The sequence below is a fragment of the Peromyscus eremicus genome, chromosome 11 (genome assembly GCF_949786415.1).
Source record: "Peromyscus eremicus chromosome 11, PerEre_H2_v1, whole genome shotgun sequence".
Taxonomy (NCBI): domain Eukaryota; kingdom Metazoa; phylum Chordata; class Mammalia; order Rodentia; family Cricetidae; genus Peromyscus; species Peromyscus eremicus.
Window position 1 is genome coordinate 6,529,476 of NC_081427.1, and position 17,506 is coordinate 6,546,981.

General features: G+C 39.5%; 1 protein-coding gene across 1 annotated transcript; it reads right to left on the reverse strand.

The window, feature by feature from the left end:
* Positions 1–489: 489 nt before the first annotated feature.
* Positions 490–16,155, reverse strand: LOC131921946 (zinc finger protein 728-like). Its single transcript, XM_059276700.1, is given in 4 exon segments — positions 490–2,898; positions 3,748–3,843; positions 4,232–4,358; positions 16,044–16,155. Coding segments are annotated over 4 exon segments (1,614 nt in total). The 5' UTR covers positions 16,050–16,155; the 3' UTR covers positions 490–1,513.
* Positions 16,156–17,506: the final 1,351 nt, after the last annotated feature.

Here is a 17,506-nt window from a genome sequence, read left to right on the forward strand (position 1 = left end):
TTTTGCCTTCATCCAATATTTTCTGCTATAACTAATTTGCTCTCATGAGGTTTATATGTTGTACAAAGTTACTGCCAGAGTCACATGTAGGGTTACTACATAATGTGAATTCACTCACAGTTAGTCAGAATGGAGTTTAAATCAAAAGCTTTCCACATCATTTGTATTTGTAGGGCTTCTCAGTAACCAAATTTCCTGATGTGAAGTTATGTCAAATAATCCAATCATTGGAGTCTGTAGTAGATTTTCTTAAATTGAGTTTCATTTCTTTTCACAGGATTCCTCTGGAGTTTGACCTTTGTAGTGTTCAAATGTTGATAAAAACCAGTAAAATCTTTATAATATTCTGTGTAACAGCAGGGCATTTTTACACTATGAATGCTCGTGTAGAGTTAAGGTTGATTAAATTGTAAAGCTTTGTGACACTGTCTCAATTACGAAGGCTCTGGTTGATAACTAATGTATAAAGAAGAGTAGAAAGCTTTCACATATTGTTTACTTAGTTTTATTTCTGTTGGTGTGATTAACACCATGACAAAAAACTACTTAGGGGAGAAAGGGGGTTATTTCAGTTCACTAGCTGTATTTCATCATCCATGGAAGCCAGGGCAGGAGAACACAGCTAAAAAATAGAGGCAGTAGGTGAAAGTAGAAACCATGGAGGAATATTACTTTACATCTTCTTCTTACACACCCAAGACTAAGTCACCAAGAGTGGCATACACAAGGTGCACTGCCATCATCCAGTGGTCCAGATTCTCTTATGTCAAATAGAATTCATGAAAAAGACCCACAGACATGCCCAAGGGTCAATCAGATCCAGGCATTCACTCAATTGAGACTCCATCACATATTGTTTGTCTGTGTGGAGTTGAGAGCAGAAGGAAACAAGACATCTGCATTTGTAGAACATCTAACCAGTGAATATTCTTTGGTGTTAATGAAGATTAAAAATATTACATATGTGTTTTCAAATTATTTGGATGTATAGACTTTTGTGTTGATTGGTGATATCATTGAAGGCTTTTTCACATTATTTGGATATGTGGAGTCTTGTGTTTATGATAACTAGTGATATTATTGAAGGCTTTCCCATGGTTTTGGGTGTGTAGACTTTCTTACTACTAAAAAGTCTCAGAGGACACTTCTGATATGGAAGTCAGATAAAGGCTTTGCCATAATCTTAGCATTTGTAGTGCACTATACCAATATGAATTCTATGATGGGGAAACAGTCACAAAGAATCACTAAAGGCCTGGGCATACTCTATATTTGCAGAGACTCTTGTATAGCAAGGTCAGAATGATGACTCTTCACAGTTGTAGGGGTATTGCTAAGTATGAGAACTTCTTTTTTGTTTATGAAGAGCCTTCAAAAGCATCGTCATACCCTTCACAATTGTGGTGTTTCTCTTCAGGATAAATTCTATAGAGGTCAGAAAGCATTCATTCAGTGGAAAACTCGCTACATTCTTTACATGTATATGGCTGCCTTCCACTCTGTTTCTTTTGTGCTAGGTAAGTTTATCACATTCTCTACTCTTAAGGCTTCTATTTAGAATGAAAAATTTGATACCTTTTACAGTCTGAAGCAGTGTAAAATATTTTATGAACACATTAAAATTCGTACTGTTCAACTCCAGTTTGAACTGTCTTGTGCTGAGAAATACTAGAAAGCTTATTGAACAGTTAGCAACATTTTTCACACCCGTGGCATTTCTCTCTAATATGGATTTCAGGTGTTTTAAAAGTTCTTTGTACATCCAGACAGCCTTGGCACATTCTTCACACCAGTGTGCTTTCTCTCACAGATGATTTCTTTGGTGTTGCTTAAGACCAGAAGACTGGTAAAAGGTTTTGCCACATTCTCCACACTTGTAACACTTCTCTCCAATATGAACTGTCCGATGTCTAGAACGTGCTGTGTAAGTTCTGAAGTCTTTGCCACATTCTTTACACTTGTAGGGTTTCTCTCCAGAATGAATTCTTTGATGCTCTTGAAGGCTTCTAGAACTGTTGAGCTGTTTGCCACATTCTTCACATCTGTAAAGTTTCTCCATCTTGTGAAGTAATTTGTGCTTAGTTAGGTATGACTTTGTAGAGAAGGCCTTTCCACAATGCTCACACTTATACGGTTTCTCTCCAGAGTGGATTACCAAGTGACTGGAAATTTGCCAGGAGGTGCTAAAGACCTCACTACATACTTCACACTTGTATGCTTTCTTCCCTGTATGAATTCTCTTATGTACAGAACGTAGTGATGGGGTATGGAAGGCCTTGCCACACACTTCACACTTGTAAGGTTTCTCTCCTGTGTGAATTCTCTTGTGAGCAGAAAGTAAAGGGGGAGCATGGAAGGCCTTGCCACACACTTCACATTTGTAGGGTTTCTCACCCGTGTGAATATTCTTGTGGTCAGACAGTACTGATGGACAATGGAAGGCCTTGCCACATACTTCACACTTATAGGGTTTTCCCCCTGTATGGAGTCTTTTGTGTCTAGAAAGTACAGATGGACAATGGAAGGCCTTGCCACATACTTCACACATGTAGGGTTTCTCACCTGTGTGAATGTTCTTGTGTACAGAAAGTAATGATGGGCAATGGAAGGCCTTACCACATACTTCACACTTGTAGCGTTTTTCACCTGTATGAATTCTCTTGTGTACAGAAAACAGTGATGGAGAATGGAAGGCCTTGCCACAGACTTCACACTTGAATGGTTTCTCTCCTGTATGAATTCTCTTGTGTATAGAAAGCAATGAAGGGAAACAAAAAGACTTGCCACATTCTTCACACTTATAGGGCTTCATTCTTAAATGAATCCTCTGATTGTTAGTAAGTTGTGAGTTCCAATGAAAGGTTTTATCACATTCTTTGTTTGTGTATTGTTCTTTTCCTGGTGAGTAAAGGTTGAGAAATGATTGAAAGCTGAGCAAAATTCTTTATAGTTACAATGCTTATTTTTAAAAACAGAAACATTAACTTATCATACTTGCATTTCCGTTTGTAAATGTTAGGCTATATTCAAATTTCTGAAGCTGTATTCAATGGAGCATAATTTAAAAACATAATAGCTGGAACCTTACATATAACCTTACACTGAAATAAGAAGACCCTGACAACATAGAACATAGAAACAAAGGAATATTAATCAAAGTCAAACATGGAAGTAAGGTATAACAAAAAGAGTTAAGAAGACCCTTAAGAGTATTATGCTAATGGAAATCAGTCCCTTAAACAAATATATATATATTATGACTAGAGAAACACAAAGTATAAAAGTAGTCAAACATGGAAAACACATGTATACATAATTATAAATATTCTGACACAGAGTTTTAGTTTTGAAAGGTATGAAAGTTAAGTTGCATAACCAGAAGACTGTCATTACAATATTAAATTATATATTTCAAAGATTTAAGACAGGAATCTTTATGCATATTTTATGAAGAGGATAAACACCCAAGACAATCATATAATGAAAAACAAGTCAAGTTTACTTAGAAATGACAGAGCTTTGGAGTCACCATAAACACAAGCTGACCTCATAGGAGAACAAAGCATGGGAGACTAAAGCATCATAAACCTCTGAGATGTCCTCCTTTGTTAGCAAAGGACAGAAACAGAGATCCCTAAAAAATGATTTCCACCAAAACATCATGTCTCAATGCTCAGGATAAAGCCCAGATTTCTGGTGCACAGTTGGCCTCCCATTCTGTCCACTGACCCCCTCATTCCTACATACCTGGGTACATGGTGGCAGCTGCTTGTCTCTTCACACATGAAGGCTCTTGTTTTTGCTCCAGAAAGGTTACCAGGTATGGCTTTGATGAAGCAAGACCTGCTTGTGGGAAAAAGGAACAACACTGTTAGTGTGTTCTCCTGCGAATAAGATATCCTCTTCAGGACTGTGTGCATAGGGAATGAGAGCATACGGTAAAGGATCATAGAGGTGTAGCTCTTCCTGTGTTACGTGACAGCCACATCAGAATGCTTAGGAGGAATTTAGGATTTGCAGGTCCTGAGCTTCATGTTCCTCAGTTACAAGGAAAAATAATAAAACTGAAGAGTGTGACAGTCTCTTTAACGTGTACACACCCTGCTCATGCCACTTAATTTCTAACATTACCACTCACTACTGTAAGTACAAATTCCCATCATATATTCTACAAAGGCAGCAAGTTTCATGCTGACAATTATTAAGAATTTATGATGAAAGAGATCCTCACCCAGGAACACGAGATTGTTGTAATTCTCCACTATCACATCCCTGTACAAATTCCACTGAGCAGGGCCCAGGCATTCCCACTCTTCTGCAGAGAAATAAATGGCTACATCCCAGAATGACAGGATATCCTGAAATAAAGAACAATGAATGAATACTACACATTGTATTCATTAAAACGTCAATAATATATAAATAACACGAAGCATCACCTGCTTCTACATACAAATCTCAAAGTCATCAAGAATGACAGGATAGCTAGAAGCACTTTTAATATATGTAAGCAACATCCCTAAAATAAGTCTGATATAGTACTGTGATGTTACATGAAACTGATCTTTAAACAAAGTGAATAGCAGCATATCCTAGAAACTCCTAGGAATATTATACTTTTAAGAACCATAAAATGGAGAGTGCATGCATCTGTGAATCAGTATGTTGGGTCTAGAGAGAGGGCTCAGTAATTATGAGGACTGGCTGCTCTTCAAAGGACCTGAGTTTGATTCCCAGAAGCAATATGGCTCCTTACAACTGTCTGTAACTCCAGTCAAGAGGTTCAGACAATCTCTTAGACATGCACACTAGCAAAACACCCATACACTGAAAATAAATGAATAAATACTAAAATTTAGAAAAAATATACACTTAGTGTCCCATGTTTGTGTTATAATTTAGCACACATTATATACATCTCTCATAGTAGAGAGCCATGCTGATGGAGAAGATATTTCTCAACATATTCTACACAATCACGAATGAGAAATACAATGACGGTGTAGATCTGATGCAGCAATTCTGGGATGAGGCCTGAGATCCTGAGCATGTAGACAACGATGCAAATGACAGTGCACCAAGGGACTTGATCAGCCACGGGGCGGAAGAATACATGAAGAATTCATAAACAAAGTTGAATAACAAGTATTTTAATAAATTTATAATTAGGAAATTTAGAAATAAGTTTATTCAATGTGACAACTTACATTGACCCAAGGCTTTTTCAGAGGCACCTATGAGAGGACAATGGGAACTATAGTTCTCTGTTCCTGTTCAACAGTATACTTGGCCCAGGCCAGTCTGACACAGGATCCAGTGCCATGAAGGAGCAATGTTGCAGTTACTGGGGGATCTAACTCTTCTCTCGAGACTGGGGTTATCAGTCCTAAGGCAGCTGTTCCTGAGGTATCCTGTGTTCTCATCACCAACATTGTATGATTTAAGTCTCTGCTGACCTTGACCATTTACCACCTGGTAATACTATATAGCATGCGGTACTTCTTAATAAACTTCCTTGCCTTTGAGTTTTCAGTTAATAGAAAACTGTATGGTACCAACTATTGCTTTTTCATCTTTATGTCTTTTTCTTCTTCATTTCTCCTCCCTGGTCTTCCCACTCCATACCTAGCCATTTGGAATCCTTGTTTCTGTAGGTTCAGGTCAGCCACAGTACCTTAACATTCCTTCCTGTTATCTAACTAAACAAGAACATCCATTGATCCATGATTCTCCAGACCTCTTCTTCCTGATGTCACCAGCTAATGGGATAAAAATCACATCTCTCTCTTGATTGAAAATTCTTTAGATTCAACATCTGACTGACAGTGCTACATTTCTGAGACAGCATAAGGAGACAGAAGACAGAAAAGGGACAGGAGTCTGAACTTCAACAAACAGGACTGTGTTCATTAGCTCACACAGTGAGGAGCAGTCTCAATCCCCTGGGAAACTGATGGTTCTACCAAGGGAAAATATGGCTATAACCTTTATAGGGGTACAAGGAGGGGCCAGGGAACAAGGAAACTGTTATAACATAAAGCCGACCTTTCTCGCTGGGTGGTGGTGGCGCACGCCTTTAATCCCAACACTCAGAAGGCAGAGGCAGGTGGATCTCTGTGAATTTGAGGCCAGCCTGGCTTACAGAGTGAGTTCCAGGAAAGGCACAAAGCTACACAGAGAAACCCTGTCTCAAAAAACCAAAAAAAAAAAAAAAAAAAAAAAGCCCACCTTTCTCTCCACATTCTCTCTATCACACTGTTTCCCAATGTTGAGTCAGGCTGACTCAACAGACATTTTTTTTCTAGGATGACTGAGAAGGCTGAGCAATGACACCCATAATCTCATAGGAATCCTGTTTTACCTCCAAGTACTAGTGATCAGAGCTAGATGTGCTTCTAATATAGGTAAGTAAGTCTGATAGCACAATCACAGTCACACATAATGTGGGACTTGATGAGAGTTCATGTCCCTCTCTGTGAGTACAAATTAACAGTCTCCTCTGTGCTGTGGGATGTTCTGTATGTCAAATGTGTTGCTCTGATTGGTTAATAAATAAAATACTGATTGGCCAGTAGCCAGGCAGGAAGTCTAGGTGGGGCAAACAGAGAAGAGAATTTTGGGAAGTGGAAGGCTGAGGCAGAGACACTGCCAGCCACCACCTTGACAAGCGAGATGTAAGGTACCAGTAAGCCATGAGCCACATGGCAACTTATAGACTAATAGAAATGGGTTAATTTAAGATATAAGAACTAGATAACAAGAAGCCTGAGCCATTAGGCCAAACAGTTTAAATAGCATAAGCATCTGTGTGTTTATTTTATAAGTGGGCTGTCGGACTGCTGGGGCTTGGCAGGACACGGAGAGAAAACTCTCTAGCTACACCTCTGTTGTCAGCTTCTTTCCTGCCTTTTGTCTCTTTACTCTGTATTCAGAAATCTAACATTATACATATTGTCACAAATGACCGTATTACATCCTTTTATGTAGCTGAATAGTATCCCACATTAAAGATCAGAGTTACACTTAGGAAAAATGAAATCAAACCATGCCAATTTGCAGATGACATGATATGCATGAATGATCCCTAAAGTTCTACTAGAAAACTACTAGAAATATAAACCAATACAGGATTGTGACATGATATAGAATCAACTTGCACAAATCAATAGTTCTCCTATATATGAGCAATAAACATCCAGAGAAAGGGATCATGGACACATAACCATTCACAATAGCCTCAAAAAGCATAAAATATATGGGAACGTGTCAGAACACGGTCAAAAGAATAAGGTATTGTGAACAATGCCTTGAGGAACTATGCGAGAAGCTCTAGGAAAAAGGGCAGAGGGCATTTTTTCTCAGGTGCATTGCTGTGGGATGGTCTGTATGTCAAGTGTGTTGCTGATTGGTCAGTAAATAAATCACTGATTGGCCATTGGCTAGGCAGGAAGTATAGGCGGGACAAGGAAAAGAATTCTGGGAAGTGGAAGGCTGAGAGAGAGACACGGTGAGCCGCCATCAGGACAAGGAAGATGTAAGGTACCAGTAAGCCATGAGCCATGTGGCAAAGTAAAGATTAATAGAAATGGGCTAAATATAAGAGTAAGAGCTAGACAATAACAGGCCTGAGCTAATGGCCAAGCAGTTTAAATAATGTAAGAGTCTGTGTGTTTATTTTATAAGTGGGTTCTGGGACTGGCGGGACTTGGTGGCGGGAGCTGGAGAGAAATTCTCCAGCTACAAATGGCGTCCAACGTGGTGGCAAGAGTTTCCACCTAAAAACTTAGAAAAAAGATTCTAAAACGGACCTAAAAACAGCTTCCTAATTGTCTCTCTCAAATAAGCGGCAGCTGCCGGTTTGAGCTACTGGCGGGTTCCTAGCGTGCGCTCTCGACCTGCAGTATGGTGGGAATGAGGCCTCTGCAAGTAGCACATTAAACTGTGTGGTGAATTTAGCCTTTGCTAGTACAAAACAAAAAAAGAGGTTTCTGGGCTACACGCTGCTTGGATAAAAGCATAGACCCACAATAGCTCCCAGAGCTGGCGGTAAACGTAGCCATGTTGGGAAGCTGAGGTGGGCGGAGCCAGCAGCCACAGCTGCTGCAGTTTAAGGCAAGAGATTCACAATAAGACAGATTCAGATGTAATAGTTTACAATGTATGTAAAAGATACGTAGGCTTGAAAGAGACAAAAAAAAATGATATATAGAGTTATAGAAACAAATACATAGTTTTAAAAAATAAAGTCATTAAAGAGACAGTAAAGGTAGTATAAAAAATAAGCCACGTAAAAATGGATATTACACAGAGAATCTGGATTGTGTTGTCTTTGGGATTTTTAACTGCAGAAAAACATTTGATTACAAAAGCTGTTGAGTTAAGCCAAAATGTATATTTTAAAGGTACCTTGACTTCAAAATTTGGATATAAGGATATGTTGCTTTGGAAAAGAGTCTCTGCTTTTGTTTCCACAGAAAGCCAGAGACTATGGATTTGTTCCAGATTAAGATACATCAGGTTTGACCAGCCAAGACCCCCTGAAAGGTCTCCAATGACACCATGGCCCAGATGATTCAACATCCAGAATGGTTTCAAGTCAACTGGCTCAAACGATACAGCCTCATGGACTACTCCATGATCCTAAAATTTTCTTCGTGTCCCCATAAGATACAGCGCCCCCCTCCAGCAGGAAGTAGTAAGAGAAGCTACGCCCAAATTCCCAAATATACCAAGCTGGCTTTAGAGATGGAATTGGCTCACTCCCCCTCTAAACCCAGACATATTGCTCAAAAAAAAAAAAAATGGTTAAGAGATTCTTGTGTCCCAAATCAGAAGAGCCCTCTGGTGTGGGACAGAGAAAAAACAATATTTTTATTTAAATCAGGTTGATTATAAATACAATCTCTTTCTAAAACAAAAAGGGGGATAGTTTAGATATGATAGGATGAAAGGGTAGATTATTGAACCTACTTTTAAAGAGTAACAACTTGTTTAAAATGTTTTACATTGCTATAGATTTTAGCTTATTGATACAAATTTAAACTTAATTTTGTTATACTGTATATATATTTCTATTCTTGTTTGAGGTATTATGTTTATGTAACTCATTTAAAATTATAATGGATAATTAAAAAATAGATTAATAATTAGTCATCTATGATAATCATATTTGTAGCCATGTTAGTTAAGTCTTCTAGGTATACATAGTTATATTTCAGATAGATAGGTAGTCTTCAAACACTTCAAAGACCTACAGAATATGGCATTTAAAATGTTTTAAAAATTTAGACTTTCTGGACAGTGAGACATGTCTGCTCCTGACAGCACCGATTTACTTCAGAGAGGAGGGTGGGCATCGAAGACACTCCATACGGAGTTTATCTTCACCTTGACAAAAATAGCCATTTGGGCAAGAAACTGTTCTTGCCTGGACTGCCTGATCAACTGGACATGCAGGACCCATACAAAGGTGACCACTGAACTTTGCTTGACAAAATGGTCCTTCAGGTTCCTGCTTTGCAGAGAAAACTGCCAGACATTCTACAGGACACAGAGAAAAGTGAATAAGAGACTCTAGGCCTGTGGGCTGAAGACAGATGCCCCAACTTTACAAGAGAACTTTGAATGACTGTCCAGGCTGCCAGCTGTCTCTGTCTACCCTACAAGACTCCTAAAAGTTGCTTATATCCTTCTCCATTTCTCAGGTAGTAGTATATCCTTCTGAGGTCTTTGATGTGGTTAAAGACTAGATACTTACAATTTTCCTTAGTTATAATAAAAGATAAGTTAGATATAAAACCTTAAACTTACAAATATAAGATAGATAGGATCTCTTCTTTAATATTGTAACTGTAATTCTTGCTTGATAATTGTTTTGTTATATGTAATTTTACTATGTTAAAGTTAAAACCTTCCTTTTTAAGAAAAGAAAAGGGGAAGTGCTGTGGGATGGTCTGTATGTCAAGTGTGTTGCTGATTGGTCAGTAAATAAATCACTGATTGGCCATTGGCTAGGCAGGAAGTATAGGCGGGACAAGGAAAAGAATTCTGGGAAGTGGAAGGCTGAGAGAGAGACACGGTGAGCCGCCATCAGGACAAGGAAGATGTAAGGTACCAGTAAGCCATGAGCCATGTGGCAAAGTAAAGATTAATAGAAATGGGCTAAATATAAGAGTAAGAGCTAGACAATAACAGGCCTGAGCTAATGGCCAAGCAGTTTAAATAATGTAAGAGTCTGTGTGTTTATTTTATAAGTGGGTTCTGGGACTGGCGGGACTTGGTGGCGGGAGCTGGAGAGAAATTCTCCAGCTACAGTGCATTCTGATCCTTGGATTGTTCTTGGATGTGACTTTTTTTTGTCTCCCATGATAAACATTTACATTTAATTTAAAATATGCTTGTTCTTGTTGGATGTCAGAACATTGCTATAGAACCCAATCTGGTAAATATACTCTGAATCTGGATATAGTTTTCTGCCTTGTTCTGTGCTTTCTCAGAAAGAATCTATCGTATGTGCCAGTCAATTGTGTTAAAATTGGTCTGTCCTGAGAAAGTTCTGGGAAAGGGCTGCTCTGTTAGTATTTAGGATTATTTAGTATATTCTTTTTCCCATTTATTTACATGTTTTTCTGATCATGTTCAACTGAACTCAAACAACCTTCCTTGGATCATTGTTTTGTTACATTCGTGTATAAAGTACACTGAAACTGAAGTAAGGTTGTCTACAGCATTAATCTACAACTGTAGTCTATCACATTATTTCAGGTCCTCAGATGCCAGGTCTGTATAGGTCAGTGAAAGTTGACAGTAATGAAACTAGGAGGTCAAGGCCCTTTGAAAGAGAAACTTTAAACAAATGAAGAAAGAGATAAAGACATTAGAAAATAGATAAACATTCAATGCTCATGTATTGGTAGAATTAATATTGTGAAAAAGAACCACTTTACCAAAATCCATTTACAGATTCAAAGCATTCCCAGTTAAATTCCACATCTCATTCTTCACAAAAATGAACACTATTAAAAGTTCATAAAGAGCCGGGCGGTGGTGGCGTACGCCTTTAATCCCAGCACTCGGGAGGCAGAGCCAGGTGGATCTCTGTGAGTTCGAGGCCAGCCTGGGCTACCAAGTGAGTTCCAGGAGAGGCGCAAAGCTACACAGAGAAACCCTGTCTCGAAAAACCAAAAAAAAAAAAAAAAAGTTCATAAAGAATCATAAAAGATGCCCACATAGCCATAGCCAAAATAACCATGAGAAAAAGAACAGTGTTAGAAGGAGGACCACTCTGGACCTCAAGATATATTACACAGTCTTAGTAATAAAAAAAGGGAGGGGGAACCATCACAACAAACAGACATGTAGACCAGATGAAAGGAACAAAATTAAAAACCTAAACATGAGCATAAATAACTTCAGCCATTTAAATTTTACAAAGATGCCAACAATATCCAGTGGAGAAAAGAAAGCATTTTCAACCAATGTTTTTGAGAAAATGGATGTCCACTGGAAGAAGACTGAAATTAGATTTGGATCTATCACTATATAGAAAAACTAACAAGAAACTGATCAAAGACCTAAAGGGTGAAAACCTGAACACTAAAACTGACAGGAGGAAGCATAGGCAGCATCACACCTGAAATAGGTATAGGAAAGGACTTTATGAATAGGACTTGATTTGCCTTAGAATTAAGGCCAAAAATTGATTAGTGGGATTTCATAAAACTAAAAAGTTAGGTACAGCTACAAAAACAGTCAATCGGGTGAAGAAAAAGGCACAGAACAGAAGAGAACCTTTGCCACCTATATATCTGACAGACAGTAAACTCCAGAATATACAAAGAACTCAGACAACAAGGAGTCCAAAACAACAATTAAATGAAGGGCCCATTTATAAAATGAGCCTGGGACCTGAACAGAGAGTTCTCAAAAGAGGATGAAAATGTCACAGAATTTTCTCAAAAACTGATCATGTGTTGAGCAATCTAAACAACTTTGAGATTTCCTCTTACCCCAGTCAGAATGGCAAAGATCAACAAAACAACTAACAAATAATTCTGGAGAGGGTGTGGGGAAAAGGGAACTTTCATCCACTACTGGTGGGATTGCAAACTGTTAGCCACTCTGGAAATCAGGAAAGCGAATTGCTGTGGAACAATCCCTTTCTACACTCTGAATATGTATTACTCTCATTGGTTAATAAAAAACTGGCAGGCCGGTAGCTGAACAGGAAGTTAGGCAGGAAAGCCAAACTGAATGATGGGAAGGAGGGTGGAGTCAGGGGAGATACCAGTGAGCTGCCCAGGAAGCAAGACATGCTAGAGGACAGGTAAAGCCATGAGCCACATGGCAAAACATAGATTAATAAAAATGGGTTAATTTAAATGTAAAACCTAGTTATTAATAAGCCTCAGCTATCAGTTCAGCATTTACAAATAATATTAAGTCTTTGTGTGGTAATTTGGAAGCAGCTACCAGGACAGGGAGTGGATGGTCAGGACAGGAAATGTCCATCTACAGACAATTTCCAAAAAGCTAAAGATAAATCTGTATGTCCCAACTATACTACTCTTTGTACTATTTCAAAATATTGCAATTGACATTCAATCCACAGATAGCTGATTAACCATGTTCACTGCTGTTCTATTCATAAGATCTAGGAAATGGAAATGACACAAATATCCTTCCATTGACAAATCAGTAATGAAAATGTGGTCCATGTACATTATGGAACACTCTGCAGCTATACAGAAAATAAACGTCACAGGTCAATAAATGGAACTAGAAGAGATCATATTGAGTGAGATAGCCCAGATCCATAAAGACAAACACTGCATGCCCTTTGTCATCTGAGGCTCCTACCTCTAAATCTTCTTATGTTTTTACATAGCCTGGAGTAACTGCAGAAACCAGGAAAGTAAAAAATGACCTTTGTGGGAATAAGTGTGGGGCACAGGGGTCTTTGCATGCACATATTCACTTGAGGAACCTGGAATTTAAAGCATACAGGGTTCTTTCTTCAATGGAAGGAATGCAAAACCTGTTTTCTGTCCAGAAGCTTGGAGTGGATTTTAAGCCTGCTGACGTTTGTTCTATCTGTGTGGTTAGAGCTGATTCTGCCACAGACCTTCCTCCATACCCTTATAAATTAGTTTTTCTTATCCATTCTAAAAGCCATTTTTTTCTTATTCAATCTATAGAACTTATCTGTATAGACTTTACAAGACTTTACTTTATCCTTGTAGTCACCTATGATCTGTATTTAGGTTACTTTGTTCCTCAAAGTATGCTTTGTTGTGAATACAGGGTTGAGTTAATTATCACCAGAAGAATTTTCATCTAATTGTGCTTGTGCATAAATGTGTCTAAAATAAAGACCTAGAGGTCACACTCCTGACATTTGAACCAACACCTGCTACTGAATTTTGTTGGGCAGAACCACCTTCCTGCTTCCCCTGCCTAGTTATTTTACTGTCCATGAAGGTTACAAACACCCCTGCAGGGAAGCAGTAGGGTACCAACATAGAGAATTCAGGATATATATGACTTCATGAAGGAAACTGGAAAGAACACTGGGGCACTAATTATGGAGGGACATAACTATGGAAGTTGAAAAGTGTCCTTGGACTCAGTGACAGAAATTTTAACTCCAAAGCTGAAAATGATTCGAACCCCGGCTTCTCAGGATTATTCCTTTCTTTTGTTGTCAACATGCCACAAACAAGAAAACAACTGAATACAGTTTTTCATAGAGTCTGCCACACAAATTGAGACAGACTTTTCAACTCAAAACATACCATTGCACTTGAAAAGTATCCTTGGACTCACTGACCGAAATGTTTTAATGAAAAAGCAGAAAATGTAGCCTAGGCTCTCCTTGAATTTGCTATGATGCAGTGGATTACTTTGAACTCTGGGGTTTCCTCATTGCTTGAAATGGAGAGATGACAGGGATGTGCCTCAGAAGATGCTCAATTCAAAGTACATACATAAATATTTGGGGCCTGTAGGGTATATGTGAGCATGGTGCTGTATTGTCTCTGCATCGTAAGGAAGGTGTTTTGTTGTACAAGACAGTGTGCTTTTCCCACCTCACAGAATGTTACTATTTTCCCTACAGATTAGAGACATTAACTAGGAAGTGTCTATTATTTTATGTATGGTTAGAAACCCACTGAGAATTCTAGTAGATAGAACGAAGTGGTTTGAAGCCCATGTTTCCTAAGAGTAGACTTCAATGTCATAAGCCAAGCTCTAGCATAAACACTTTTTTTTTGCCTGAAGAGGGCAATATATGCAAGAGCACAGGAGATGGGGGAGGGGCTGTGGAGGAAAATTACTGATAAAAGGATTGTCTGGCTGTGAGTGAAAAACTCTTGGAAGGAGTCTGTGTCTGCAGAGACTGATGGACCATGTGGAATTTCAGAACTGTGGAGAGACTAGAATTTTGCAGATTCAAAGAGTAGTTACCTTATCTTGGGCTACTTCTACCCTTCAGAAACAGTCATTCTTTGCAATGATCTGTAGTGGACCAAGTAGCTGGTGACAATAGATAAGAAACTTTTAGAATCCACTGACTTGGCAGAACATTAGCTTCCATCAATCCAAAAGCCAAGAATGTCACCAGATAGTATCTTAAATAGACTAGGTCCCCCACCTCACAGTACCTGCCTCTCTGGGGTACCCACCAATATATTTTAAATTTGCCTTGATTAATAATTCTTTTTTTTTTCCTGTAAACCCATGAAACTGTTCCCATGTTGGAGCATGTTATTTTGGATAACCTAAATCTTTGTTCCCAGGCCATGGTCACTCAAATTGCTCCAGACTGAACTATTCTTCTTTCCCTTTAAGACTAAAGCTTCAGTTTTCACATGAAGAGGAAGCTTCTATATGAAAATCAAAGGACTGTGAGTGAGCCATAGCCTTCCAAATTTATCTTTTATCTCTAGAACAGCACAAAAACTTGGGTAAATCATTTTAGAACTATTCATAGAGCATCAGTGGACCTGGAAACCACATTCGATGACAGTATGTTTGAGGGAGTTTAGACACTGTTGATAAAGTGAAGAGACAGAAGAAAGTGTGTGATGAGAAGACAATGTACAGCCCGCCAGATCAGCAGGGCAGTTTCTCCCCTCCCTTTCAGAAATATTCAAGCCCCCTTCTGTCAATCATGAGGTACATTTCTGTCATCACACCAAATCTTCTCTCACAGGTGAAAATATCTGACACCACACAGTATCAAACAGAATTGATGCAGTATTGTTTAGTCCCTTCCACTCTGAAGTTTAAAATCTGTAAATATGTGGATTGTACAATGACGGGTTAATACCAATTACAAGATTATTATCTGGCTACACAGTATTAATGTGATGGTTCAAGTCACAGGAGTGTACATCAGGGATTCCTATTCAACCGGAGGCATCCATAACAAATCATTCAACAAAAGTTGGGGGGAACTAATTAACATCCCATACAACAATCACCCTGGCAGGACTCTGTCTCTGGACACTAGGAACGATAGGAACCTCTGTGAGCTCAGACCAAGAGTAATAGGCCAGCCATAATGTATAGGAGGAATTAGATGTCCACATGGTCTAGAAGGACTGAGAAATCTGACTACAGCCATGCCAGCGAGGAGCACTAGAAGAGCATGTTTTCCTAGCCAAGCAGGAAAGTGAGCTCTCATGAGCTCCTGAGACAGCAGCAGTGACATACCCATAGCCCTTGCAACCCTGTTCTTTCCAACCTTCTCAATTCCCTGACTACTGAGCCAGCTCTCCAGTCCCAGAAGCACAGGTAGACACGGGCAGCAGGGCGTCCTAAGAGACTGGACACTCACAACATATGGATTTGGCATGACGCCCTCTCCCCTGACAAAGCTGCACCCAGGTGCAGTGGCCCAGCCTAGGTCAGCATAGCACCTCCAGGTCAGCTTCTCCCGCCTCCCAAACAGCCCAAGTCAGCTCCCTCCCTCCACGCTGGACCCGCTACCGTGCACAGTCCCCTCAGATCTGCAGGACGGCGCTGCACCCTGCACCAACCTCCATGTCAGAGATCCAAGCCCAGTGCTGAGCAGGACACTCGCCTAACTTTGGGGAGAAGCTAAGTTTGAAGACTGATGCGGAAGTTCGGTATCCAAAGACCCTTCTTGTGAGGTCATCGTGGTCGGAACTACATTTCCCACAATTCAGAGCGAAGGACTTCCGGGAACACGCAGAAAGTGGTTTGTGCAGTGCCTGGTTCCTGTCCAGCTGTTCAGATGAAGTTGGAAGGAAACAGGCATGAGCACTGGGACAGCCACAGGGGATTCTGGCTGTTGCAGTCCTGCGATCTCAACACCCCGTGTTAGCCTGTGAGCTGAGCGGTTCTCAGTAATGTTTATTATGTTTTCTTTTATTTCTGCTAAAACGTTGTGATTTTAAAGCTCAGTTCTACTTATTGTGGGATCTTAACTACCGCATGAAAACTCAGATTTACCTGTTTTACTTAAAAATAAAGAAGCAGGAAGCTAATGCAGGACTGAGTATCATTTCCTCAAGATGCTTCTTGAAACCCTCCTTGGTGACCCTGCCCGTCATCCAGAGTCTCAGGTGCTTAAGATAGAAGAACAGAAAACAAGGCTAACAAAGATAATTTATAGACACTATATCTAAACACTATGTAGAGGACAGGGGGGCTAGCTTAGGGTAAAGCACTTAACTATAATGAAGGTAGCTTTGGTTTAATACCAGGTAATACAAAGAGATAATCCTTGTTCAATACCCAGTAATAAAAATAATCCAGCTGGGTGGTGGTGGCGCACGCCTTTAATCCCAGCAACTCCGGAGGCAGAGGCAGGCAGATCTCTATGAGTTCGAGGCCAGCCTAGGCTACAGAGTGAGTTCCAGGAAAGGCTCCAAAGCTACACAGAGAAACCCTGTCTCAAAACAAAACAAAATAATAATAAAATAATAATAATAATAATCCTTGTTCTCTTGTGCTGACACACAGTGTGAGTCACACATGGTCAGACTCCACAGCTGGAATAAGGTTCAGATGAATGCTGGAATCCATACAGTGAAGGACATGGGTCAGGACCACAGAGATGTTTAAAATCATCGAACACAGTGAAATCTACAGATCTCTGGTTTACATGCAATGGACTCCCAGAATCCATCTGAACGTCTTTCTGTAAATTCCTTTCCCACACTTTCAACCATTTATCTGTGTAATGAGTTCAGTTTTTGTGTCCATTCTACCGCATCCACCGCACCTACTTCTCCCTGGCTTTTCATAAACTCTTTACATCTCTTTTGTGAGTTTTTTTTTTTTCTGAATTTGTTAACAAGGAAAACTATAACTAGGTAGTCTTTAACTCCATCAGAGACATGAGAAGGATATAAAATTACCTGAGTAATTTTACTGAGACAGGAAGTGCAGAGCAAACAACTTCCAAAGTTAAGAAATGACAGAAGCAGCTAGCTGTTGGACAAGCACCCAAGGTTCCTCTGTAACATTTGGGCAT